The 26,931-nt window shown below is 37.3% G+C and overlaps 1 protein-coding gene across 3 annotated transcripts in view; it reads left to right on the forward strand.

Moving 5' to 3' along the window:
- The window catches only part of ADGRD1 (adhesion G protein-coupled receptor D1), a 159,908-nt gene that overhangs the window by 58,554 nt on the left and 74,423 nt on the right, over positions 1 to 26,931 (forward strand). For all 3 annotated transcript variants that reach the window (XR_006166755.1, XM_033008431.2, XM_033008432.2), the window contains one exon: positions 26,027 to 26,100. Coding sequence is in view for 2 of the 3 variants with exons in the window: in XM_033008431.2 (XP_032864322.1) it covers positions 26,027 to 26,100 (74 nt within the window). In the remaining variant the exon portion in view is untranslated. The remainder of the gene's footprint in view (positions 1 to 26,026; positions 26,101 to 26,931) is intronic.

The following is a 26,931-nucleotide window of genomic DNA, read 5'->3' on the forward strand; positions in this document are numbered from 1 at the left end:
AAGAGATTCCACACTTAGAATGCAAACTAAATGAATTTAGCAGTTATAATCTTACAGTCCTCATTGGACGTAGCAGGCCGTTACACAGTCAGAGGGATAAAGGGGCAGTTCCATTGTCAGAGAATTCTTTGGGAATGTTTAAGTAAGCAAGATAATTCAGGAGAAACGATGAGTATTGTAATCAATCCCTGCTGTCAAGAAAGGACTAGGTTGATTAACTATGAGGTGGATCAACCTACCCAGTGCCGTCTGTATAAAATTACAGGATGGATAGGACTGAAGGAATAATAGAATGGGGAATAAAACTCAGTAAGGTGGAGCAAGTGTTCAAGGCCAAAACTCTGTGAAAAGATACATAATAAAGAGAAATGTATGTGGAGGCCAGCAGTTGAATATATTTCCACTGATCAGTGCTCATATTTCCATCTGGAGTTTGTAGGTGTCAGCACTTCAAATGTATTCACTTTTCTGTACCCTCTTAAACAGGCTGAAACCTGTATGTACTCCGTCCATTAGAGGCAAATAGGATATTTAATATGTCAACCCAGAACTGACAAGCAGGTGTAAGAAGTTTTAAGCCACCAAAATGAAAGCTTAAAAATTTGCTGTTTACCAAATTCAGAAAGAAAAGGGAGAAGATTAAGTTGTTAATTGAGGAGTAAAATAACTTGGGACTTTATGAAAAGAACTGTGTCAGAGCTGGCATATGGGATAAACCAGACAGGTTGAAAGCTGGGAAGAAACTAGACACTGTACAAGGTGCAGAGAACAGCAGGCTACTGTAGAAGGTGACCCAGTAGATCAGGTAAAGGTGTGTGGAGCATACCCTTAGAACACTATTTTAGAAATTAAAAGCTGGTGAGAAATCTCATGTGAAAGATATAATGGGCCTGTTTCTTCCTAAGGATAAATCCAGTTTCTTTTAAAGTATTATCCTGAGGTTGGTTTTGTCTAATCCTCTGTAGGTTACTGGAGATGGATTCATAAACCATTTTGAAACATGATTTAAAAGAAGAACAAAAAATAGTTACTCAGAATATTCTGTGGGCCCATCAGACTTTTCCTTTCCTGTGTACATCATCTATCTCTGAGATGCCCTGCTATTCCTCCAGCAGAATTACTTTGCATTTCCTGTTATGAATACTTCAATAGCATAGCACAGTATTATTTTTAAATAGCATTTCCTTATTGTCATCAGTGCTTGTTTCATCAGAAATCAGTCATGTCAATGGCTATTTTGCAGTCAATCATCAGAAGTTTTTAACTTTGATTCAGTTCCCTCTTTGAGACTTTAATTCATATGTAAATGTCTGCCTTGGGGCTGGTTAACAAAGTGCCAGCTATCACTACTCTCCCTTAGCAATTTTTGTTTTTAATAGCTGTTCATTTAACTGAGGTGGTGTTCTCTCTGTTTGGATGATCATCAGCCTTATCTATCCACATTAAGGAGATAACCAAACTAACCTTATTCATTATCATTCTCTTTCACTACTTTCCACTTTCGACAAGACTTTGGCACAAATTATGCATGCACAGTTGTATAATTATATGTATCCATGGTTGTCAAGAAAGTTTTCTGACTTTCTGCTGTGTAGACCCTGAGTTCCCCAAAGGTCATCAAGGATCTTTGTGAGTTCCGTCACCTAAAATCCCAAACATCTGGTTTATAGGCGAACAATTTTCAGACCTAAACACAAAAAACATTTAACCTATGCTTACAGTATTCTGGTTTTGAGGGACTTTTGAAGCTTTTTGTTGTTAGGCTGGGGTTTTCTAGGAGGAAAGTGTTGCATACCTTGCAAGAGATTCTTGGATCTGTACTTTAGAGGGAATTGAGCATTGTGCTTTTCTGTCACATTGTCTTCTGCCTCCACTGAGCAAGTTCGATGAGAAGTAGGCAGTGGCCCTTGTTAGGGTGTTTTGTAAACCCTACACAACATGATTCTGAAATGTTCTGACCTCAAAACCAACCCAAACAGTGCTCCAAGAATCAATGAAGAGTCTTGGGAATCAAGAATAAAATGCTTTTCTGCTCTCAGAATTTCAGATTAAGCAAGTCTTTCTTTTCTCTCTATCTCAACTACACATGCTCTAAGTGGACCTTCATTTCTGGTGCAGTGGCTTACTCCTTGGAGACAGTATTTTCCCTGATGCAAGAACTCAATTGGACATCAGTGAGCTTTGCATAAAATCTTTTGTAGAACAAGTCTTTTGGGATTCAGTCAGGCAGAACTTTGCAATTTATTAACATGAGGAAGTAGTGCAGGAATTAACTGTAACAGCATGAAGATTTCGTATCACCTTGTTCTCTTTTTATTTATATAATACCTTATGATGTAGACTGGATTTGGCTTCAAAGGTATTTGGACTGGAGCAGAGATGGAAGAATCTTGAATCCAAAGAAGAAATGGAGTGGATTATACTCAGGTAGAGGGGTCCTGATTAGTGTACAACTTCTCAGTACCTACTCTGTGAAAGGCAGATGCAATATACATCTCCATAGCTTTCTTCCTTCCATGGCCTCTGTTGAGCAGCTCATGCCTGCAGAGGACTGTCAGGAAGAGACAGGAATTCTGCTGCCTAGATGCATGGAAGCTATTTCCAACACCAGCAGTATCAGAGGAAAATAACTTTTTTCCTGAATGGTGATATTTTGAGACTTAAATCTGCTTGAGTGCATAATTTATCATATATTGTTATTTTGTTTTTTTCTTTTTCTTTTTTTTTTTTTTTTTTTTAAGACTTTCCGAGATCCTCTAAGCCTTAGCTTGCCCAGTTGTTCCTCTAATGCTGCTTATTTTAAGAACATGTATGACCCATCCTAAGACTGCATTTGGGAGACCGAACTTCAGTCCCTTGCACAACCATCTCATCTCATGCACAGCTGCTAATTTAGTTTTATTCTTCTTGCTTCAGCTCCCCATCCCTAGCATGAGTATAATTAGATGAGATCCCTGCTTTATGTTATAGGGATTAAATGAAATAGTTGTTTTGAAATGAAGAGGATTTTTTAAATAGGTAGGTAAGGCCTTTCCTTGGCATAGTGGCATAATAGATGGCATAATTCAATAGCAGCTAGAATGTTGAATTCATGTTGCACAATATTAGAAAATAAAGATCATGAGGTAGAATAAATCCCCCCACCCTTGTCTTAATTTACTTTAAACAGCAAAACAAATGAAACTCAATTAAGTTCATAAGTCATAGTGTGAACAGAGTCCAGAAGAATGTCAGTTCCAATGAATATGACAAATAAAAGTGTTGGCATAAACGCCAAGGATTTATATAATTGGAACCACAATAAGGCCTTCTTTAGTTGATCTTGAGACATGACTCAAAATGTGAAGAATGAGAAGATAAATACAAATAAAGGGATTTTTTTTTTTTCCTAAATGCTGAAAGGGTTATTTTTAACACAGTAAACTTTTTCATTGTAAGTTAATGCTAGCCAGTGCAACTGGAAGAACTTCTCAGTGGGTTAGCACAAACCAGCTGAAGTGTTTAAGATAATCTGCACTGAACTGTCATGGAGATGGATAAAATAGATTATTATACTAATCAGATTATAATAACCCAGGGCATGGTTCACAGTCTTTATAATCAGCTCTTGGTAATAAATTCTGCATTACTCTTTATTTAATGTAACATTTCTGGAGAGAGAGTTTATTGTTCAGAATATAAACTCTACACTCGTATATTTTTTATTGCAACCTGGTCAATGGAGTGATTGATGCACTAAGCAGTGGGGGCCAGCTCAGAAAGTTTGTGACCAAATCTTTTCTGAGAGCCATTTAATATGAGTGAAATACAACCCATGCAGATGAGTGCATTGAGCTCTACAAGTATGAGTACGAGTGCTCTACTCATTGCTTCAACCTGCAGACCCCATGGTTGCTCTTTCCAAAGGATATCACCTTTCTGTGTGGCTGTGGTCTTCCTGTTACAAGCTGATGCACTGTCATCCTGACATCAGTGAAAGAAAATCAACCATGGGCTTGGCTGTGCTTTTCTCCTGTGTGGGTAGCTCCAGGAGCATCTGCAAAACTATTTTTGAGGCCTGGACTCAGACTTCGAAGTCTAAAAGACCCATTCCAGAAACATATAACTGCATATCTGTAGAGCAACAGTCATTTCAATGATTTTTTGACCTGAAGTGCCTAAGATATTTTTCATCCTTTAATTAAGTAACATCAGTTTTCAATAGCAAATAGTGCCCATGAAAGAATATATTTATAGTCATTCAAGTGATATCCACTAGAAAAATTGCTCTACAATCAAGCTATAATTTGCCCTTTCAAGTAGATTGAATTATGTAGATTGATTTAAAAAATGGAGCTCCCTTTAGTTTAGAAAATAATAATGTTCATTTCACATTCCACATTTTAAAAAAATAATTAATCATGAAAAAAATGTCATTCAGCTAATCTAAAATTACTTCTGACAAAAATAAAAGGATTTGGCACATAGCTTTAAGCTTATACTTGTGGGTGTTAGAATTGCATATGTATAAGTTAGTCATAGTCTCTGTGGCCTTATTTACAATAAGATTTGTCTTGTCTTTGGCTATTTCAAATTATATTGAATTATTGTATCCAGAAACCTAGCCACAAAGTGAATTGCTCAGTGTCCGCATCAGGCTTCCTTCTTCATTTTCTGGTAGCAATAAAATCCCTTATCCAAATCCCCTTTTTCCTACTCTGATGACTTGTAATTGATAGAAGCATCTGGGGAAAATCCCGAAGCAAAAAGGGTCTGCAGTACTTTACAAGATGAATTGTCCTCAGGTCAAGGTTCTCAATGAGTGTAAACTGTTATAAAATATGCTAAATTCAGGAGAACTTGGCTTTCTTATGCTGAGTTGAGAACATGGACCTTATCTTCCATTGCCTTGCATGTTGTGTACCTATGTGCTATGAGTGCAGGTGCAATTGTATTCCTGTTCAGTAGCACTTGAGGCTGGCCTTATACATATAAAAATGACTAGACTAATCTCTGGGTATATGTGCTTTTGCAAGATTTGGTTCATTTTTAGTACTGTAAATAAACCTTTTTTTTTTTTTAAACTATCCTTTAAATTTCTGTTAAGTCCTGATTTTTATTAAATCTTAATGCTATACAAGACCTCTCTTCAGTAGATATCTATTTAAATCAAAGTATTTAATTTCAGAAAATCATCATATTGTGGTGATCCAGAACACTGGAAGCAGGAAAAAAGCTGACATGCAAAGCTGACTGTATTATAAAAGGCTAGGAAAGGTACCAAAAAAGATATGTAGAGAAAAAACTAAAACAAACAAAAGATTTGGCCAGCAAATTAAATTAGAAGGGTAAAATTTAAACCCAGCTGTTCCAGAAAACCTTGAAGATTTTGTGGAATAAGGCAACTTCTTCTGTCCTGCAGGACTGACTATAAGAATATAGGAAATTTTAATAAAATTAATAAAAATGAAAACTATATGAACCTTTGTTCAAACTCTGAAACAAACAGTACCTAAGTTTTAATGAGATTCAAAAATATATTTTTAGCTTAAAAATATAGTGTAAGACTATGCACTTCTTTATTTGTATTTAAACTGGACGTAAATGTTATGAAAATAGCTTTTCATGTGGCATTTCTGGTTCGTGGCTAACCAGGCACTACGATGAATCTCATGCAACTGTCATTCCCATGAAATTGAAAAAGATGCAGTTTGTGGGCCAAGTTTCACATATGCTGTAAGTAAATCATGCAGTTTTGGAGCAGTGTCCTAGACTTCTGAGCTTTCTGAAGTTAAAATAAGAAAAAAGACTGGAAATGATTCTGTTTCGGTAGAGTTTATCTTTCTGCCAATTCACCGTTGTTCATTATTTTCCCTTTCCTATGATATGCCCACTCCAATTTTAAATAGGCCTTGTGATATAGCTGGATCAAGCTGAACCATCAGAGAATCTGTCATTATCCTAAGCAGCCCTTAAGAGTTCTGCCCGTGATACAAAACCGAACACATGGAAGTTCTGGTTCTGTGGGGGGAAACTCAGATGCTTCATATCTTTCCAACTAAGCATATAACTTCTCACAGTCTCTTTGGTTTGTTCTAATTATTGGAAACAAAAGCATGTATGATCTTCTGTCAACCTTATTCAGTATGAACTTGGTTTTATTCACGTTTCCTGCAGTTTCTGCATGTTGCTGAATTAATGTATTAATTGCTTTTGTCCATAATTGCAGTCCAGAATATGTAAATCTGTTTTCTGTAAGGATAAATAGTAAGGTGAACCTATTTGTGTAAGAAGCTTATTTTAAATATTTACTCTATCCTTTTACTGCCTTTAAAATTCTTATAGACGGTCCCTTCATTAGGGCTGCTATGATACCCTTGATTATTATGTTAGTGATCTGCAGTTTTATAAACTGAATGATTGCAATTACAAAAGGAGAGTGACCAAGCATTTTATATCTAAATTAAATTTCTGGTTCTGGTATAATCTCTTTCTGTAACTCTGAACAAACTATTTAAATGTAGTTGATTCCCTTAGAGGAAATAAGAGGAAGTATGATGAATTATCTCAAGGGAAATATTCCATAATAATTCAGTGCCTCAGTTCTCCCATCTGTGAAAAGGACACAATTATCCTTCAACATTTTTTGTTCTTAACCATTATTTTCTATTTAGATATTTGGTTCTTCAGATCAGAAACTGTGTGTGAGCTCGGTGATTGGCATATCGGCACTTAACACAAATAAAGACTTAAAACAGAGATTTTAGGATATATTGCTGCTGCATCACTGGTTGAAATTAATTGGCAGATAATATATTATATTGTTTGTGACAAGTCTTCCTGTTCCAATACACATATTTAACAAAAACTAAACAACTTTCCACCCCCACCTTCCAAATAAGATCCAAGGAGGCCACATTCTGGTCCTGCTGAAGTCAATGGCAGGAGTTCCCACTGACTTCAAAGAGAACAGAAGTTGGCTGTTTATGTATAGTTATTATTTTTTCAACAAAAGCAAGCGTAAGTAACTGAAAACAACTTGGGTAGCTCACATAGTTGCCGGTTCCCATATGCCACAAATATTTTACTATTTGATTTGTGTCCATTTCTCATCATAAATTTGAATCAGACACTTATTATTCAGTTTGCTAGTAGGATCTTTGGAGAAGAAACCGTTAAGCAAAATAAATCACTAAGTTCTGTCTAAAATTATCTTCTTAATGATTTCATGTTTTTAGCTAGATCTCTTGTATACCATGTAATGTGTTAAGAATTAGCATACATCGAAGAAGCAGCCTCAATTTTCCTCAAGTGGTTACATGCTTAGTTTCTATGATTCATATAGGATTCACATATAGTTCACTTTATTATTTTTATTTATTGTAACTTTGGTCTCTTTGAGAAACTTCAGGAGTAAATTTATTCTGTTGAAGTCACCATCTCAACAGAAAGATTTAACTGAAACTGGAAAAGTCATTGCAGTCTTACTAGTTTCTATTAGAAAATATGATCTTCTTTTTCTCTTTCCCAACTATTATTTACCCAGATAAAGAGCCTCTATATTTTCATATTGGTGACTTGTTCCTTCCTGAGTTCTCTGGAGGGAAATCTCAAGCGCAGGATCTTCAGAGTTATCAGCCGTGCACTGCGGTCTGTGACTCAAGCTGCTCGGATCTCAAAGCCCTACAGGAAATCTTTTTTTTTTCACCACATGAATCTTTGGACATCTGGTCTTACTGTGTGCCTGCTCTCATTCTTGACACTCAGAACAGTTCACAGGGAAGGCATTGGTGACCAGGTGAGCTGCCCAAATTAATTCATTTAGTTTTAAACTCAATTTAACTAGAAATAAAGTCCTCGCCAGCAACTGAACCAGGGGTGGAACCTTTCTCCAATCCAGAACTTTACAACACTTGTTATTTTAGTCCTTTTTTCTACCACAGATGAGATAGTTTGACTTATAGTTTAAGGGATGTTTTGGGAGAAAAGGCACTATATATAAATGAAAGATATTATTATTACTATTACAGGGTTCTCCATGGCTTTTATAGTTCATAGGCTGTCAGCATTTTCTTTAGAAACCCTGTATTTTAGGTGTCTAGTTTGGCCTTGAAGTTGTCCTCAGAGTTAAAAGTTGAAATACTAAAAATGAGCTCAAAGGAAAGTTGTTCCCCTTCTCCTCCCTTTTCACATAAAATGAAAACAAGATCTTTAGAGACCTTTACCTCACAAAGACTCAGATAAATAAATGACACTGTTGGCTTCAGGCTTTGTAATGTTTTAAGAGTAAAAAAAACCCCAACAGCAAAAATAATCAACCCATAACCAAACAACAAGCAAGCCCTAAAAACATTGCTTCTCTTTTATTTTAATAAAAATCTCTGGAAGTCATCACCCCAGTGGGACTGATCTTTAGTTTACTTGAATTTTGTGGGTCGGATCCTTTTGCCACCAAAATCAGTGAATGAACTCCCGATACTGAGAAAAAAAAAAAAAAAAAAGCTTGGATAAAGAAGTAGGACAACATCTAGGGGGAATATGCAAAACCAAAAAATGACACATATGTCCTTAGGTGGTAAAAATATCTGCAGGCTTTTTCGTTTATATGCTATGTAGTCAAACTTTGGACTGTGATAATGTATACCTCTGAAATACCAAGATATGTATTCTGGGCAAAGATTTAGTATGATTGAATTTAATAATTTGCTGTACTACATATAGGCTGAGAAACAAGAGAAAGTGACCTGGAAGAGAAATATCAACATTTTTTGAAAATGTCATAGTATTTTTGTTCAAAATTAGGGGACAATTTTTTATCACTGAGTGATTGTTTGGGGGAAATGGTATGGAAAATTAGAACTTTTCAATATTTTAATTTTTGGAATTTCAAAACATTTTTATTTTTCCAGTCCCACATTACAACAAAAATGGAAAATCCAAACAAAATTAAAACAGCTCCCCTACATCCAAAGAAAATGTAGAGGGGAATATTTGTTTCATATAAAATTTCAGGAAAAATAAGAAACAATTCTTCATGAATCTTTGATGAATTTTCTGTACCACAAAACAATTTCATGGACAGGCATACTTGTAATTTTCTTCTTTGCTCTATGTATATGAAAAAGCTATCCAAATTTCCCCAGTAGGTAATTTTGTATTTCATCAGGCTTCTGACTAGGCTGAGCACAGACTGTTTGTGCACTCAACATTTGTAGCTGCAGTTCTTTTTTGGATGTGATCCTTTTTACTATCAGATAAACTGGAGTCTAATTTAATCTAATCAGAGAGAGTTTGTTCCATGAACAGAATGTATTTTCTGAGACTCTCTCTCCTGTGTTCATCCACATGTTTGCGTAATTTCCAACCGCAGTCAAAATACTGCTGGCATGGTCCAGAGGATGTATTTTAGTTTGTAGTTCTGTGCTGTGCCCAAACACATAAAGTTTTTCAGCTTGAGAACAGAATAAAAAGAAACACTATAGATATATGAAGTTAGAATTAGGTGCCAATAGTTCTGTTTGAATAATCCACCCTATTTCAGCCTATCGTGGAAGTAATTTCTCAAATTTCTGTGACCTTGAGGAGTATGGGGAAACAATAATTTTCTTTTGTTTTCATCAAATGGCCCTCTAAGAAAAGTATGTTTAAAAGACACAACCAACCAACAAGAAAAAATAAGCTTTTTTAAAAAAGAAAGAATATTTTAAATTTTACAATCAAAATTAATAGAAAAAACATTGCTTTTAATTGTGGGAAATCTGCACACATTAGTTTTCTGAAGATATTTTAAACCTTGCCTCAGCCCTCAGCATGCCAGCAAACTGCTTTATATAGCTTGTGTCAGAGGAGCTGTGTTAGTAATTGATGCTGGGGAACTGGAGACTGCCATATCAGAGTCTCATGATTGCTATGTTTGTTGGCCTGTGTGCATTATTAACGGTTGGATAGCAGTCCCCTGGTGTAACGTACATTAAAGGCTGCTTGTGTTAATTACTAGGAAGAAGTAGGCGAAAGTCGGTATTTGGGATGTCATTTTTTGTCAGCTGAAGTTGATGAATCCAAGTCTAGCGAGTGCTGTAACCTATAATATCCATGTACCGCATAGTTGTATGCTGCAATTTGCACAACGTATATAGCCATCTACAGTGATTCTATTACATGGGCTATGTTGTTATGTATGCTTTAATTTACCTTTAGATTTTTCAATATCTTACTATGCTCCCACTGAGACAGAGGGATTGTTAGGCACCCAGTGAAAAGAACAGAATGGAGCTCCACATTCCAGTTCTTTGTCATGTGGTTGATAAAAAGATACAATCTAGGTGGAATCTAATTTATACACAATACGTCAAGCATGAGAGTAGATTACTGCTGTCTGGATTGCCCAAGGCTGGAATTAGTTTCACTATTCCTTCTATTAAATTAAAAAATAATGTTATTGTTATAATTTCAGTCCTTGAGGGCAGGGAAGAAAGAGAAGCTAAAAGCAGTACAAGTGGCATGTGGATATAGGGAGAAACAGTATTTTAATAGCCTTGATTCTTCAAGCGTAAAGCATGCATCTGCAATACAGATTACATACAATAGCCCTCAACAGTGCATCAAATAGCTATTCAGTACACCTGAATGTTTAAATTTTGCCTACAGATGTCTTGGCATGTATTTTATCCTTTTGTCTTCTCATGACACTTCTTGTGATAGATATGTTGCATCCCCTCAATATCTCTACTGGCAGCAAAGAAGAAGATTCTTACAGTGGTGCAGAAAAGGACATGCATAATTTTAATGCCTGAGTAGCCCCTTCCTTTCTTTGGGAGACTCAAGTGGGAATAATACTCATGTCTTTATGTGATGCAGAATCAGTACCTAGGTTTCTCTTCTGTGATGTGCAATGCCTAAGCTCAGTGCAGATGTTTGAAATGTTCTCCAGCAAGACTGCAAATTCCTCTTCACAGAAAAGTAGATATTTTGGCAAGAGGATACAGCTGGATACCATGTAAGACATTAAAGAGTGGGAAGGGCCACTGCATACAGCAATCATTTTTCTGTCCTGAACATTGCCTTACACATGCTGGTCCTTTGAATACAGCATCTCACACTCGTAAGCATTAGGGCAACCTGCATCTGAGTCATTCAAAACCAAAATACTAGAAGATAGTGCAATCTAGAAAAGCAGGAAAAAAAAGTAAAATGTGCCCTCAAACTGGGCCCCGCCTTTGTGCTGTAAAGGGCTCTAGTGCTGGAAAGCTCTTGTTGGGCTTCCAGTAATGAAGTCTGGCAGAATCTGAAATCTCTGAGGGTGTTAATGAAGAATTTTGCTGGCCCTATAACAAAGACAATGATCCAAATATCCTTTAAATCCAAAGACTCTAACTGGCTTAAATGGGTTTGGGTTCAGGCCATGAATTCTGTAATGATGCTCACTTTGTAGGCAGGTTGGGTCAGACATACAGGCGTTTGTTGAATTGTGTTACAACTCAATCTCAGTTACAGTTGTGTTCACCCTGAAGCTCCCTTTAGGTCCAGTGCAAGATGAAGAGACTAAGCATGATGATGACAGGTCTGTTTATAAAATTGCATTAAAATTCCTTGCGTTGAAAAGTCATACTGAACATCCTTAATGATCAGATTGCTAAAAACTGCTTTTATAGGTAGCAGACATTAAAGGTTAGATATTCCCAAATTGTACCAACTCCCCTGAGACACTGGATGTGGTCTTTTGATTTTGTTGCTCTTCCTTCTCTGCTGAGGATGAATGTGGAAAGATCTAGGAGAGTTTGACAAGGCAAACAGCGCGAAGAGAAGTAGCAACAAAACTCCAAAAAAGTCTGATTGGATCAATATTTTGCTGGTGGGAAATAAGCAGAAATTAATCACCACTGTGTAATAAAGAAATAAGAGGCCTGCTGTGTTACTGAAGTCCTGCTGCAAGTGCTTAGAAGATTCCCTGAGCTACTCTTTGCCCTCCACTATGTGCACTGGGTGCATCTTAATTAAACTGTACCTAACAAGTACTGGATGACACCAAAGGCTGACTGTTCTGCAACACAGTTTGAAAAGGCATCAGTGATAAACCTGTTGGTAAATGTTTCAGATGGAATTTTGCTACTTTTGAAAATTGTATTGTCTTTCATTACTCTAGTATGAAGTACTCTTAAACAGATTACAAACTCGTATACGTGTCTGAGCCCAAGAGGAAGAAAGGGGTATGTTCTCCTTCCCTCTTCCTATCTTTCTGTCCTGTTCCACAGGCTCTTTTGCTTTTTGATTCTGTGTAGCATGAGGAGACCAAAATTCCTTTTCTTTGTATTGAGGCTCCAGGCTGTTTCACTCTGGTGCTTTAAACTTCTGATTTATTAGTGGGACAACCTGGGCTATCCCCTACAGTGATCATGGTCCCCACTAGGAAATTGAAGCCTTACAGTGAAGTTTTATGAGAGCACTTGTGTGATGTTCCCATTAACTGCAGCTAAGCCTTTTGCGTTCAGAACAGTCCAAGAATTCTGGTGATAACTTTGATGCGCTGATAACTTACTGTGCTTAATAGAATCTAAGTACGTCACCAGGGAAGGTTGTTTTTCCTTTCTCCTATTCTCCATTTTTAGAAGTATTCAATTTTGAATTACTTACCACAAGAGTTTGTGAAAGAGCCTCTCCTCCTATGTAAGGAATTACTCTGAATTTTTTTAATGAACCGCTTTTAAAGTATTCCTAAATAAGCAGTGGACGATATGGACATGGGATAGATATGCATAGCATGTGTCATTTTTGGTTATGAGGATACTGAAAGTTCTTAAGTTCTAAGTAATGGTTGGAAGGAATCTCTTGACTTATTTGGACTGTGTATCACTCTGTGACAGGTTAATCATCATCTGTATATTAAAAAATACATTTATTTTTAAGGCTGTCAGCCACTTATTAAAGTGTTTATAAACTATAAAAAGGAGGTCTTAATTGCAAGTGTTGTCCCATTAGAAATATTCCCATGAACTTTAGCAAGAATGTTTCCAAAAATAATGTGGTTAGCAAAAGAAAGAAATCTCCATGCTCCATGGCATGAAGCATCCTGAACTAGCACTCAGATGACACTGAAATAGTTGCTGTAATGTTCTGAGACTCTGTGTTCCTAAAACTGGACCATCTCCTAATCGCAGGGGAACAGCAATACTGTGCCTTGCACCCACTGAAGTCACTGGGAGCTTCCCTACTAGGTTCAGTGGGAACAGAGTGGGTGCCTCTGAGCCCTGCAAATCTACTGTCATGCAGCAGTTTGCTGAAGGTTTTTGATTTTTAGTTTGTAATTTTTCTGAATTTCTATAGAATTATCCCAGTAAGTTAATTTGTACAGTCACCAATTTCTGCTTGTGTATGTTTATGGTTTTATTATATCTAAAAGCATTTCCCTTATTTATATAATATATTTTACTTGAAGAAAAAAACAAGAAAAGAAAAGATGCCAAGTGATTTACAGGGTCCCTGTGTCACAGGAGTTTACTGGAATGTGGCACTCTGGTATGTTGCTTAAGTACTGGCCGCTGCATCTTGTCAAGTTGCTAAAAAATCCAAGTTACCACACAGTGACATTTCACTGAAGTGCAAGAAAGGGAAAGGAAAGGGGCGTAGCATCATTTCCATTGAAGGGAGAACATAAGATTTCTCATTCTTTGCCCATTTTAAATTATTGTACAAAGTAATTGACAAACGAGTTTGGAGATTTTGCAAAGCTCTAATGGCCATAGCTGCATTCCTCAAACCATTAGCTCAGTTTCCAGAGGGACCTATTGCTGATTCAGGAATCACATGGAAAAACTGAGCTCCAGACAAATAGGACAAACTGGGAGCTGAGTAATTATGAAGGTATTCAAATTTATGGCAGAAGATGCCTTTATGTGGCACTTTATGATATGCCCAGATGAATCAGCTGCCAGGAAGTAGTACATTATCGGGCTGCTTGTTCCTCTTCCTGAGCAGTGTGCTTTGGGTTTGCTTTGCCCTCTCTCTTGTACAGCTGCACACAATGCTCTTGGTCAAATGTTCATGTAAAGTTTTAGCTGAGGAAAAGGGGAAAATCTAGTGTTATTTGCAAATAAGTGGCAAAAGACTGAAAGGTTGAATGTACCCCTAGTTTAAATCTTTCATCCTGGTTATCCTGAAAAAAACCCCATATACTGAAAACTCAGAGCTCCATCTTCTCAGGAGTGCTGCATTTATTGTGTTTCTGAAAACGCAGCCTTGAGGTTGCCCTTGTATTGTTGCTGCAGTCCCAAGAGCTCTCCGGCTGGCTGGCAGAGCAGTTGCCCTGGGTTCCCTGACCCCTGGGCCAGCCCGGGCTCCCCACGGGGCATGGGAGGAGAGCGGCTGGCCGTGCCAGCACTGCAGCCTCTTGGCACTGTCCTCATGCAGCACCACGGCCGTAGCAGAGCCAGGCACCCTGGATTAAATTGCAGTTGGCTGTTTTTCTGTCACTGCTGTATCAGCAACAATATCTCTATCTGTGTTATGTCTAGAGACGCACACAAAAGCTCCACTAACTTCCATCTTCACATCTGAAAACCAAACGCGATGGCTTTGTCTCATATTACTCAACTTTGTAGCTGGAGTTAATGGACCAGGCCTTTTTCCAGACTGGTTCTCAATTCATTGGATGTGGCTGATGAACAAATCAACTAGTTCTGGCACCCTGACACTTCCTGTGAATGAAAAATGACACTAAACTAAATAGTTGTGTGAATTTCATCCCCATTCATGCAACGATCTCAAAGACGACTCATATTTGGCAAATGTACAGGAATGGGAGAAAAGATTCAAATATGAAGAAGAAAAATGTAAATGTCTTGAGAGGTTTTTTTCCACTATGAAAGAAAAAAAAAATGAAATGGAAACCCATGAAATTAATCCTAGAAAGATCTAGTTAGCAGAGTATAGTATCTTAATGGTATATTAAGTTCTAAGAGATAGAGTCTTGCAAGAGGGGGCATTACTTCTCTCTGCTGCTCAAGAAGCATTACTGAAGAGCATTTTTGTCTCAAGATGAGGATTAACTTTAGACCAAATCGGGTGCAGATCTGGGTTGTATCTGAACAGAGCAGCCCTGCTCCTGTCCTTGTCTTCATTGCCATGGGTTCCTTGTGTCATTTATTGGTTGTACTGCGTACGACAGAGGCTGTAGCTTATCAACGTGATAGAAAACTTGCATTTTTTGTTGAGGATGATCTTCTCTTTTTTTTCAGATAATTTTAATTCTGTGGCTATATGTTTGCTAGAACTGGAACAATTGAAGCAGTGGGCATGTATATCCCCACCCACAGTTCGGGGAGGCAGAAGTCAGGGGAAGAAAGCCCCCATGTTAACTGGGTACTTAAGGTGATATTCAGATGATCCACAACTGTTACCAGAAAATGCCACAGTATTAGGCTGCGCATGAACATAGCCTTCTACACTGATCTCTTCAGACTTTACCTGGATTCCTACCTTGAAAAGAACAAGATGCAGGAGTCATATTTTAGTCTGAGACATTACAGACTAAATAGGTAGGATAAGGAATGCGAGATGAAACACATAGAGACAAGAAAGAACATGCTAAAAGTCACATGGGGAAAGTGAATTTGGGAATAAAACCAAGTGTCCTGAATCTAAGTGATTTTTTGATTACTTGGAATAAACATTCCCTTATCTCACCTAGTGGGCCTGAATAATTTGGTCTTAAGCAAGTATAAGTTTTTTGTAATATTTTCCAGTCTAGTTACAACAGTCTTATCATAGGACTGTGCACTGTATCTTTATGAAAGTCTTTGTCATGAGATGCGGCACTGCAACTGGAATGTTTATTGTATTCTGTCATTATTTATACTCCATCGCTTCCATTGACTGTCTGTTCCACCCGCTCCCCGGAGATTAACAGAGACGGTGAAAGGATAAATGATGATTAGCAGCTAGTCAAGGGGTGTAAGAGCCGAAAGGGTCAATATAAAACAAAGGCTGCCACATATAATTCACAAAGAATGTGAGGCATTGCTTTTCAGAGGCAACATTCGCATAGCCAGGATTTTAATGAGAATGGAAAATGCTAACATATAAATCCAGACCTAGAAAAAAATATTAGCAACAAATGTACTGAGTGGTAAATATTTTTACCATTGAGCCTGGTACTCTGTTTCTGACGTGAACTACTAAAACTCCTCCCAAAGCTTTCATTAAATCCCAATTTCAAAACACCCTTTAAAACATGGTCCTTTGTTTGGAAAGAAATGTTAGCAAAGATGACACTACAAATGTATGATGACAAACCAAGTGAATATCTTACAAAATCTTGTTTTTTTCAAAGCGTGCAATGCAGACCTGATCAAACTCTCACTAAAGCTGATGAAGAGGCTTCTGACAACTGAAGAAGTTGGTATTTTCTTTTAGGAGTACAATTTTATTCACGTTAACAAATCTGTCATAAACCAGAGTCCCATTAAGTTACCTGCTGTGCACACACAAAATAAAAGGAATTTTGTGCCTGTGCCTTGAAGACCTCGGTTCTTGAGTGCTCACTTAGCTCTTGCTGCTTTGCTGTCACCTCTGCTTCCCCTCACCAAGGGTTGCTAAAACTTATTCAGGTCTGTACATGGGAGACAGGACTGTGCTTCAGCTGGAGCCCTGGGTAAAGCCTCACTGGCTTAACTGCGCTCCCAGATGAAGCTCAGGAAACCTTTCCCAGGACCAGTAGCCCTGGCCCCCTTGCCATATTCCTATTTCCATGGTGCCTTCTGTCTTTATCCTGCTTCATGGGTGGTTTTTGGCCATATCAGACCTCTTGCATTCCCTGACTTCCAAATTTACTTATTCCCAGAAGCTAATTTTGTCCTTGCAGGTGAAGGGCAGGGCACTGATGTCTTTATAAAGAATATAAATGTATTATTTCCAATTATTCCATAAACAGTCCATTATTCTTGTTATTATCATGCAGAGTGCATGAATTTTTAATGTTGCACTGCTCCAGGCTGTTGAAGTCCTTGTGCTTTTCAAAAATAAGAGTGCAGACTTTGTTTGGTCTTTCTGCAGAAAAATTAGGACATCTTTATGCTTTTTCTTTTTGTCTACTCAGAAAAGGTAACACATACTGACTATTCACTTGGAAATCTATCTTGGGCTAACTACTAAGTGCTCCTCATGTGAAAAATTGCCTAAATAGTCTCTAAAGCCTACTCCATAATAAATATGAGTGAATATTGATTGATTCCTCTTATAATTATGACTTGCAGTCTTGTAGGAAAAAAAGATGTTTGCTAATTCAGACTTCATTTGTGTTTTGGCAAAGAAGAATGTAAAACTTCAACCAAAAAGTGCCAGTGAGATTTGTCATTGCTCTTGGGTTTTGTAGCTTCATGCTGTTTTTGAATTTGGTGCAACTTCTTTCTGGTGGTGCTTGTTATTTGTAGGTACTGAACCCCTGTTTTATGGGGTTTCAGTTTCAGCTGAGTTTTGTGAAATCTAGTTATCAGAAACCCAGGCAAGCATTTTTTTTGGATGTGGGTGACTGGACCGTGGAAATCAGAGCAAACACTCAGGCACTGACTGCCTCCACCGGCAGTGTGGCACAACGGGCGAAGTGCCCAATGCCTATCCAGCTGGTGCTGAGTTGTCCCAATTTCTTGTTTCTGATTTAAATTCTCTCTGCCTCAGTAACACGGGGATTGAGAATCACAACTGCATCTTAAATGCTAAATCTGAGTATCTTGAATGGTTCTCATCTGATGCATATGTTTCTCTTATTTAAAAAAAGCCATCAGGAGGAAATGTCCAAACGCTGTTTTGGAAACTAAGAATTGTGGAAATATTACCTAATAGGAAAAGTATTCTTAAAACTGATTCTACTCTGTGCATCCCTTTAAGGGATTATGCTTTATGCCTGCCTTCTGGTTCCTGTCACAGCTCTTGTCATTACCTAGACGTTGTTTCCTGTTACAGATCTCTGCAGTGGGCCTGGATAGTTGTATGGCAAAGGGAAATATTTCTCCCTATGTCAAAATACTACAGGTTAGTGGAGGGAAAAAGAAAAGATTTGTTTACCTCTCATTATGGTTCTGTTGGATTATAAAATGTGTCCATTTTTAAATAGCCTTTTCACTATGAATCAGACCAGTTGTTTTCCTTTAGTAGTACTTTCATATGAGTTAAGAAAAACAGAGGAGATTAAGAAAGGGCCTATAGAAGGAATATCTGCTTCATGTTTTAGAAAAGCAATATATTTTTAATATAATAATGCAGAGTAGCAGAAAAAGTCACAGCAAAAGGAGACAAAAAACCTTAAGAAAAGTCACAGTCATCTACTTACCCAAGCAGTTTTGAAAAGTTATCATGAATTTGTATCAGCATGATCACAAAAATCTATTTTATTATGCTGATTGTAGGGAGGGTGGAGACAAGCTGAAACAGTATTTCATTCATCTATCCAAAAAGGCCTGTAGGCTTCTAGCAGCATGTGACTAGAATTTTGCAAGGCTAGTGGATGGTTTGCACAACTTTATAATATTTGACTTTATTTGCATTAAGAGTAATGTTTTCAAGGAGCCTAGGAGTACAGAAGCAGCATAAAGCAACACAGTCTTGGACCAGAGGAATGAACATGACAATCAGTTGCATTAATAACTAGCTTTGGCAAGTATTATCTCACAAAATTACTTCCTGGAAGAACCAGGTCAAATGCTGAGGTTTGGGGTAGTGTAGTTTTATCTTAGCTTCATCCATGCTCAAAGATTACTTTCAGCCTGGTCCATCTAACTCATATGTTTTAAAACAGATCACAGCATAAAAGATATAAATGAGAGATTGGTTAGGGGAGAATGACCCCATGGGATTTGGTGTTTAAGGCCTCTCAGCAATCTCCACTTCAGGTAGGTCTACTGATGAAAACAATGATAGATTTCCTTTTATTCATTTATTTGCCAGTCTGACAAACCCTTCCTGAACCCTGACAATCAAGCTGGGGTTCTTCTTCTGTCAGATATGAAGTTTTGGTAGTCCTGTGTGTGTGACGGATGGGAGGGGAGATGGCAAAAGCAGAAAAGCTGCTCTGCAGGGCTTTGCTTTACATTAAAACAAAATAAGGTCTTTTAAGCAATGAGTAACTGCTTCAACACAGGGACCTTGAGTGAAATAACTTGCATTTTAAATTACCTGATTTAAATTAGGTCTCTTTGGAATCAGACTGCATTCATTAATTTTGGAGAGGTAATATCTAGTTGGAGGTTATGTCCTGAGTCAGCTGGAGGCAATGTGGAGTCCCAACAAGGTTGATGACCCTGGTTCTGCATAAACAATTCTATCAGTAACGTATAGGAAAGAAACTCGTTCTTGCTTGCTCTCTCATTTGAATTGACTTGCTCAAACTCAAAGAGGTGAGAAAACATTTCCCAGGTGTTTTGGTATCAGTGACTTAACTCTGCACTCCATAGTCCATCCTTAGATGTCTAAATCACTTGGAAGTTTAGACAGCTATCTACATATAAAATTTTTTCTTACATATGGATATAACTGTTTAACGTGTCAAAATCATCTGAATGCTATATTGCTAATTATTAAATGAGATTATTTTGAGAAGGAGAATATTAGTATTTTTACTTTGTCATAATTTGTAAAAGAACTATCCTTTAAGGGACATGAGAAATAATTTTTTCACTTAAACATTAAGGCAGCTTTTCATACAGATCTGGTGTTTATTGGTGCTCACATAAGGAAAGGCTGCCATGCTGAGCCCTGTTTCTCACTGACTGGCATTTAGAATTTTTAAACATCAAATATTTACTAATGTAACTTGGTTGCTGCCCAAATTGAATTTCAAAGGTTCTTATCCTGCAGTTTTGTGCCTGCCTTCCATTGAAGTCAGTTCCATGCATCTCTAATGAAAATGAACCTTCTTCTTTCTATGGATATTTTTCAGCCTTTCTGTGCTTTCCATTTATTACCATGATTTACAACAATATTGTGAGTACTATTAATCCAAATTGCAGTCAATGGGAGTTTGGCATGAGTTTACGCTGCAGTACTGCATCTTAAATAGTTTTGGCTTTGAAGCTGAAGGAATTTGGCATGCAACTACTTGTCACTGCCTACTGTTTACAAATACACACAAAACACTCATCATGCCCATATGCACCCAGGGCAAAGAGAAAGAAATGTGGAAGAAATGTGCTGTTACATATTTGAGATCTTTTGAATTGAGGATTGTATGAAAACATAGTCCATAGAGGATATATGGCTTAGTGAGGCCGAGCAAGGTGCTTTGTGCTCAAAATTCCTGAGTCCAGGCCTCTGCGCTGACCCACTGATGGTGTGCTGTGTTAACTGGCTAAGGGATTGATGTGAATGTAACTTCTATGTTAGGGTGGGAATTTTTTAGCTGTAAAATTAAAGAAAAGCCATTTGGGAACTGTGCATGTGTATTTAGGGAGATTATAATTTTAATTCAAAGGTTTCAGTCATTTTCTATTTCAAAATTGCAGCTTTCCTCGAGCAGGTTGGAAAAAAGACTTTTATAATATTTAGCATCCAAAACTAGAGAGAAGAGCTATTACTCTTTTAACACTGTGATGACATGGCACCTAGAGTACATTCAGCAATCACTGCCCCAACTTTTCTAGGTGCTGTGAAGCCTACCTGTGCTATAAGCAGGTAACTTCAAGTGGATCAGAGAAACAAGCTGAAGAAAGATGAGAGCCAAGTAATAGTTTAAGTTTCTGTAGATCATAAAAGCAACTGTTCTACAGACGCACAATGCCTGACAAACAGCACTGAGATCTGCAAGTGGTCAGATGTTGTTTTGGCAGCTGTTGGGTGAAGCCCCTTGTTTGGTGCTATAAGAAATATAGAATCTTGTTAAGAGGATGGCATTTTTATTTGAAAGGATGTGGACTTGCTCATCTAAGAAAAATAGCAAGATCTTGTGATACTGTACACATTCAGAAGCAATCAAATTTTTTTGGTATGCACAATAATTAAAAAAAAAAAGCATCAGGACAATTTCCTCATTCATTCCCTACTCCTTTTCTTTCTCTCTTTATAAAAATGTTATCTAGTAGAGCAGCCAAGATATTTTTCAGTCTGTTGCTCATAGGTTTTTTTCATTACTTGTTTTATTCTCCCACCACTTGCCCGGTACAGCAGCTGTTAAATGGAGAACTCTGAGAACTGGGGAAAGCTATTGGTGTGGCATTTGATTAGCAATATTTTTGCAGAAAATTGGTACATTGATTATTTTTAACCTCAGGCAAAGGAAGAATCAAACCCAATCCATATTCAACTACATATAGCAACCTTTTCTAATTTCAGATGCCTTGATAGCCTGTGATATTTTACTGCTTTTTTCCTTTATATTGTTGTCTGTCACAGTCTTCCACCCTTTGTGATATGGGATTTTTTTTTTCTTTTTTTTTTAACTGTATGACTGTATCATTAAGAAATACAATCAGTGGGTTTTCATGTTGACCCTGGGAGCCTACAGTGTTTTGCTTGTTGCTTCAGTAAGTGTGTGTTGGCATAGATTTGTTGACAAAAATGGAACAACTAAAGGTTTGGCTTTTATGCATAACACATAAACTAAATTCACTTTTGTACAATTTGTAACATTTTTTTAATTACATATGCTAGTTACATTTTAGGGTGAATCAGTCAAATAGACTGTAAATTAAAATAGTTGGATGATCTAAGCCCAAGGTCTGTTGCAATGCAGTTTTCTTACAGCTTGAAAAAAAACCAGCCAAGATAACCACTATAGAAATAGGTGATTATTCTCTTTCTGTCTGTCTTTTTCCTGGGAACTGAGTAGATGAAGGTACTTTAAAGTTTTAATTTTCTAGATAATTAGGAGAAATAGATTATGTAAGGTGGAAAAGTAAATCAATAAACCTTTTGGGCCCTGGATAGGTCACGCTAAGTCAAGATGTCACTGTGAGGACAGGAAATCCTTGAATTAGAAGCATCATTTTAGTCTCTAATTTAATCCATAAAATAGAATAAGAAGTGCTTTTGATTCATACACCTGTAAGAGTATTTCAGTGGGGCTGTGAACTGCACAAAAGACACAAGCATACTGGCCAGAGACTTGTTTGTCTTAGTGCCTTTTCTTGCCACCTTCAAAATAATCCATGATATCCTTGGAGGCTGAGAAAACAAGGCTTCGAAATCTCTGAATTAGACAAAATGCTGTAATTTGTAGAGACAAGTGAGCTCCAAATTGAACTTAATAGGATAATTTATCAACTGCTTTGGACAAGAGAAAGTCCAACACCCAACACATTTGCCTCGGAGTTTAGATCAATGGCAGATCTGATCCACACATTTGTCCTTCTTCACACTGGAGAAAAATACATGTTGAATTAGGAGGTGCACACCCTCCTCCTTGGTGGTCACCACTATGTAGCTAAATATTTTCTTTTCAAATTCAGGGGAGGAGAGGAGAAACAAGCTAATCTCATAAAGGTTCACCGCACCCTCTGCTTGGCTTCTCTTCCTTGGCTAGCTTTCCCAGCAGCAGCTGGCTGACTGTTTTTCTTCTGCAATTGTGTTCATGACATTTCCTGCAACTAGGTTTTCCTGAAGATTTCCAGCAGTCCTTTCAGTCCCCCACCCCCCTTTTTTGGCCTCTTCACCCACTAACCGTGGCCTTGTGCCTAGTTCCCAGCAATGTAAGTACCATATCCCCATCACACATCCGTGCATATCCTCTGTGTGCTCTCAACACATACAGTGAGTTTCTCTGGTTTACTTGTAATTCTGACTAATTTACAGACTCAGTGGTTAGTCTAAGGGATGCTGAACAGAGCAGTCCTTCCTCAAGATACCTGATCTATCAGACAGACATAGAGTTTGCAGTGTTTCTCAGTGACATGAAGTTTATTTCCTCTTTTAATGTAAATCTTTTCTGAAGAAGCTGGGTGTATCCCTCTCCATGTGGAAGGACTGATATAAAGAACCTAGATTAAGGAGAACTGATGCACAGATCCTGGATTACTTAGTGTGCTGGTACTTTCCCTTTCTACACTACTGAAAGATCATAAACAGCCTTTTCACAGGCTTTTATAAACACTCAAGTGACTTAATCTTTTAGGGTAAAAGCCTACTTGTATATTAAGCTTTCTGCTATCAATGTCATTAAATCAATATCTTCAGTGCTACAGGATCCAAGTTACATATAAGCTGTCACACACAGTTTAACTTAAAAAATGTAGTATTGAGGTACAGTCAGTTCACTTTTCATAGATTAGAGAATACTTTGAAGTAGAGCTGTTGAAGATCAGAGGGTTTATTCCTCATTGTAGACAGTTTCTGTTGGGGGCCTTTATGTTTTAATGATGGTTTTGTTGCAGAACTTCAATGAAGTCTGAGAAGATGAAAATTTTATATAGTTATCATAAATGGTACTGAAAAGCCTTGGGAGGCCTATGTCATGTGTGTTAAAACATGGGACAAATTCTTTAAGAGAAGTAAATAGGCAAATTGATATGGACCCTTCTTATATAAGCACTATTTAACTTTTCTTTTTCCATATAGGTACACACCATTCTGGACAGCTCAGAGACTTTATAGCCTCACTTGGTGTAGTTCTTTGTCTGACGAGTGACATCTCTGTTTAGAGTTAAAGATGGAGAAAACCAATAATTTGTCCCTTGCCAGAGATACTTAATTGAGGGTAAAACATTCATCTGGGATTTATTTGTGTAAAAAGATGCACAACTGAAGTGCTATGTCTTCTTTCAACATGACCCTGTGGTGCTCTTTCCATTTAGTGTGTTCAGAATCAAGATTTAGCTAGAGATATCATACAAATCAGATATGACAGTTATTGTACGATCTTAGCTGTTATTGCAGCAGATCTTTCTCTCTCTTTTTTTTTTTTTTTTTTTTTTTTTTGCCACTGTTTGTCTGTCATAGAAGTAAAGTAATTTATAATACAAACTGACAATAGACTCTTTCAATTGCTTACTTCAGGAAAGCTATAGACATGATGGACATAACATTATACAGCGCAATGGGCAAACATTATGCTACACGCCCTTGCTGCTGGTAAGAGAGAATGAACTCTACCAACAAAACTCTAAATTAACTGAAGTTACAGAAGACAGTTTTCCAGCCATGAGTTATGGATCATTAGTCTTCTGCAGTTTCTAAGCTAGTGTTCAAGAACACTCTGAGCATCAAGAAATGGGATTAAGGGAAGGAAGTAGTTTCTGAAAGACACTCCATATTTCATAGGTGGTTTGTGATTTGGAAGGTGTACAGGACTCCTGCCATTGTTAAAGTGAGGGTTGTGGTGGGGGACTTTCTGAAAGGAACAGGAAGTTCAGAATTGATGGAGCTATCAGGGAACATACCAGTTTGATCCTGAAGCCTTACATGGGGCCTTCACAGGGCAGCCAGTGATGGGTAAGAGCTTTCACAGACAAGGAAGGACTCCTCTGTATTAATTAATGCCATATACTTGGTTTTACCACATCTCTCTCATCAGAGCTGGAAAGAAAGGGGTGTGAGCAGATTGGGGGTTATATCAGTGAGATATTTCCTGGTGAGGAGGGACATGAATCTGGTCCCATCATCACTTCCTAGTGTGACACAATATGAGAGTGTGAGGTTTTACTGTTTGCTTTGCTCCTCTCATGAAAGGCTATAGGATGTCACCAGAGTCAAAGGGGAAAGATAGAGACCCTCGGCAGATAAGTGGCAACCTTTCCTCTTCACAAAGTTCTCTTTGCTTCTGTGTGTACTTGACCTGCAATCTCAGCTGTTTCTATGATGAAGGCTTAGGGAAAACAGGGTGAGTCAAGGAACTAGAAATTTTGACTGGGAATGTTGCTCAAGCAGATAAGAAAATTCCATTTATGTTATCCAGAGATGTGAGTTAAGATGAAGTAAATGGCCTTATCTACTGCATAGCTACTCAAAGTGTGTGGAAATCTGTTATGAATGTGTGAATGTCCGGGGTTAGGCAGAAATGCTTTATTATTGCTCGTAAGGAGGGAACTGTGCTACCTTGTGCCTGACACTCATTCTTTGACTTGTGGGAGAGGACGAAAATTGCACCAGGTATGACTTGTACTTGGTTGAGTTTCAGCATGATGAGGCAGTGGGTTTTTTCTCCTCCTTTCTCTAAAACAAGGAAAGCAATACTTGGTTATCTTTTAGGTTGGCAGCAGAACTGTGTTGCAATAATCCAAGAGCTGTTAATTCACCAGTGATTTGTTTGTGTTGAAGACTCTTGTAATTAAAAAATTGCTTTAAGGTAGGATCTAACACAATGTGGACTTCCTAGATTCATGTATTAGAAAAGGTTGAACAGATCCTGGAAATCCTCTAGTTTGCATATTTTGTCTATAACAAATTATTACTTCAATCCATTATGTTTTGAATTATTGTCATGAAACTGGTGTAAGAGAGTTGAGAATGGGGTCTCAAAGCTTTCTGAATGGAGAAGATTGAGTTAGTGGTTAAATCTGTTTATGGAAGATAGAAATTATGTCATTATAATGCTAAGGTGTGTTAAAATAGAATCTTGAATTACGGTATTGCTCTTTCAGTTTGATTGTGTGCTTTAAAATAATCACTATTGTGGAAAGAAAATGTCTGCGAGTTGATCATTGCAGTGCACATATTTCAGTGCTATTAATCCTAAAATGTGAGATTTTTATTACCCAATAAGAACAAAACTCAACAAAGTCAAATATATGCTGAAGAATAATGCCCCAATCCTGCAAAAATTAACACATACATTTGTGCTTATATACGATAAATAATTCTTGTTTGTTATTTACTTAAATGGAACACAGATTTCTCACTCAAAGTGACACGACTTTAATCCCAGTGTGTAAAATTAAGACTGAATACCAACGTTTCCATGTTTGGAGTTTGTGTTAAAGCTACAAAGGCTGACAAAATTTACTTTCAGTTATGGTGTGTTAATCTAGAATAAGTCTATTGAAGTTATTAAAACACTTATAATTTGAAGTAGTTGAATAGTGGAATTTAGTCCATTTTAAACATTCCTTCAAAGTTCATATTTTCTTTCTTGCAGACTCCCAGACAATACAGCCAAGCATTAAACAAGAGTAACAGAGTTCATCTTTACTGTGCGTTTCTGGACTATAGGTATGTTACATAATTTCCAATTCTTTAACTTGATTTGACTAAATTACACTTATTTTATGATGTTATATATTACCTATATGATTATTGTTCTCTTTCATTCATAGAAATAGTTAAAGAAATGGATCCACTGGTTTATAAAAACCAAAATCTGATAGTGGCTTCTTACCATAAATAGGAGACATGTTATTCACAGAGCCTGTGTTAGGTAGGTAGTTGAGAAACAGAAAAATTTTGGAATCAAAACTGCAGACTGATACAAATCATGCTTATCTTGGTTTATGAGTATGTCCTCTTGGGCAGATGCTTGGATGTTTTAAAATGGCAAATGTCCAGCAGGGACACTGTTTTCACTGGATCTGTGACTGTGTCACAACATCATGTGAGATCAGTATTTCAGAGCTGTGAATTTTGGCCAATGCATGGAATGGAGAAATATTATGCCCCTGAATGCAGATTAGAATAAAAGGGAAATAAATATCACCTTAAATTTCACTCAGAAAATAGGAACTATGGAAAAGCAGTAGCTATTTTTCTTTTTTGAGCTCTGAATATATTTAATCTGTTTTTGATTTCCAAACATGCTGCTCTTACTGAATTAATTGAGAAAAAAATACAAATGCTGAATTTTGAATTTCATGGGGATTAACAGTTTTTGAGCTGTAACAGTGTAAGCCTAATTGATGTAGCAATGGCCTGCAATACTGCGATCCCTCCAATCCGGCATGCACATGGGAAGGCCACTGTAATTATTTTATTGAAGTTTTGTTTCAAGTGTGTTGAACTGTCCCAGCTGTTGGCAGTTACTTGTTGTTATGGTTACTCACAAATTAC

Source organism: Tyto alba, unplaced genomic scaffold (genome assembly GCF_018691265.1).
Source record: "Tyto alba isolate M040663 unplaced genomic scaffold, T.alba_DEE_v4.0 Super-Scaffold_44, whole genome shotgun sequence".
NCBI classification, from domain to species: Eukaryota; Metazoa; Chordata; class Aves; order Strigiformes; family Tytonidae; genus Tyto; species Tyto alba.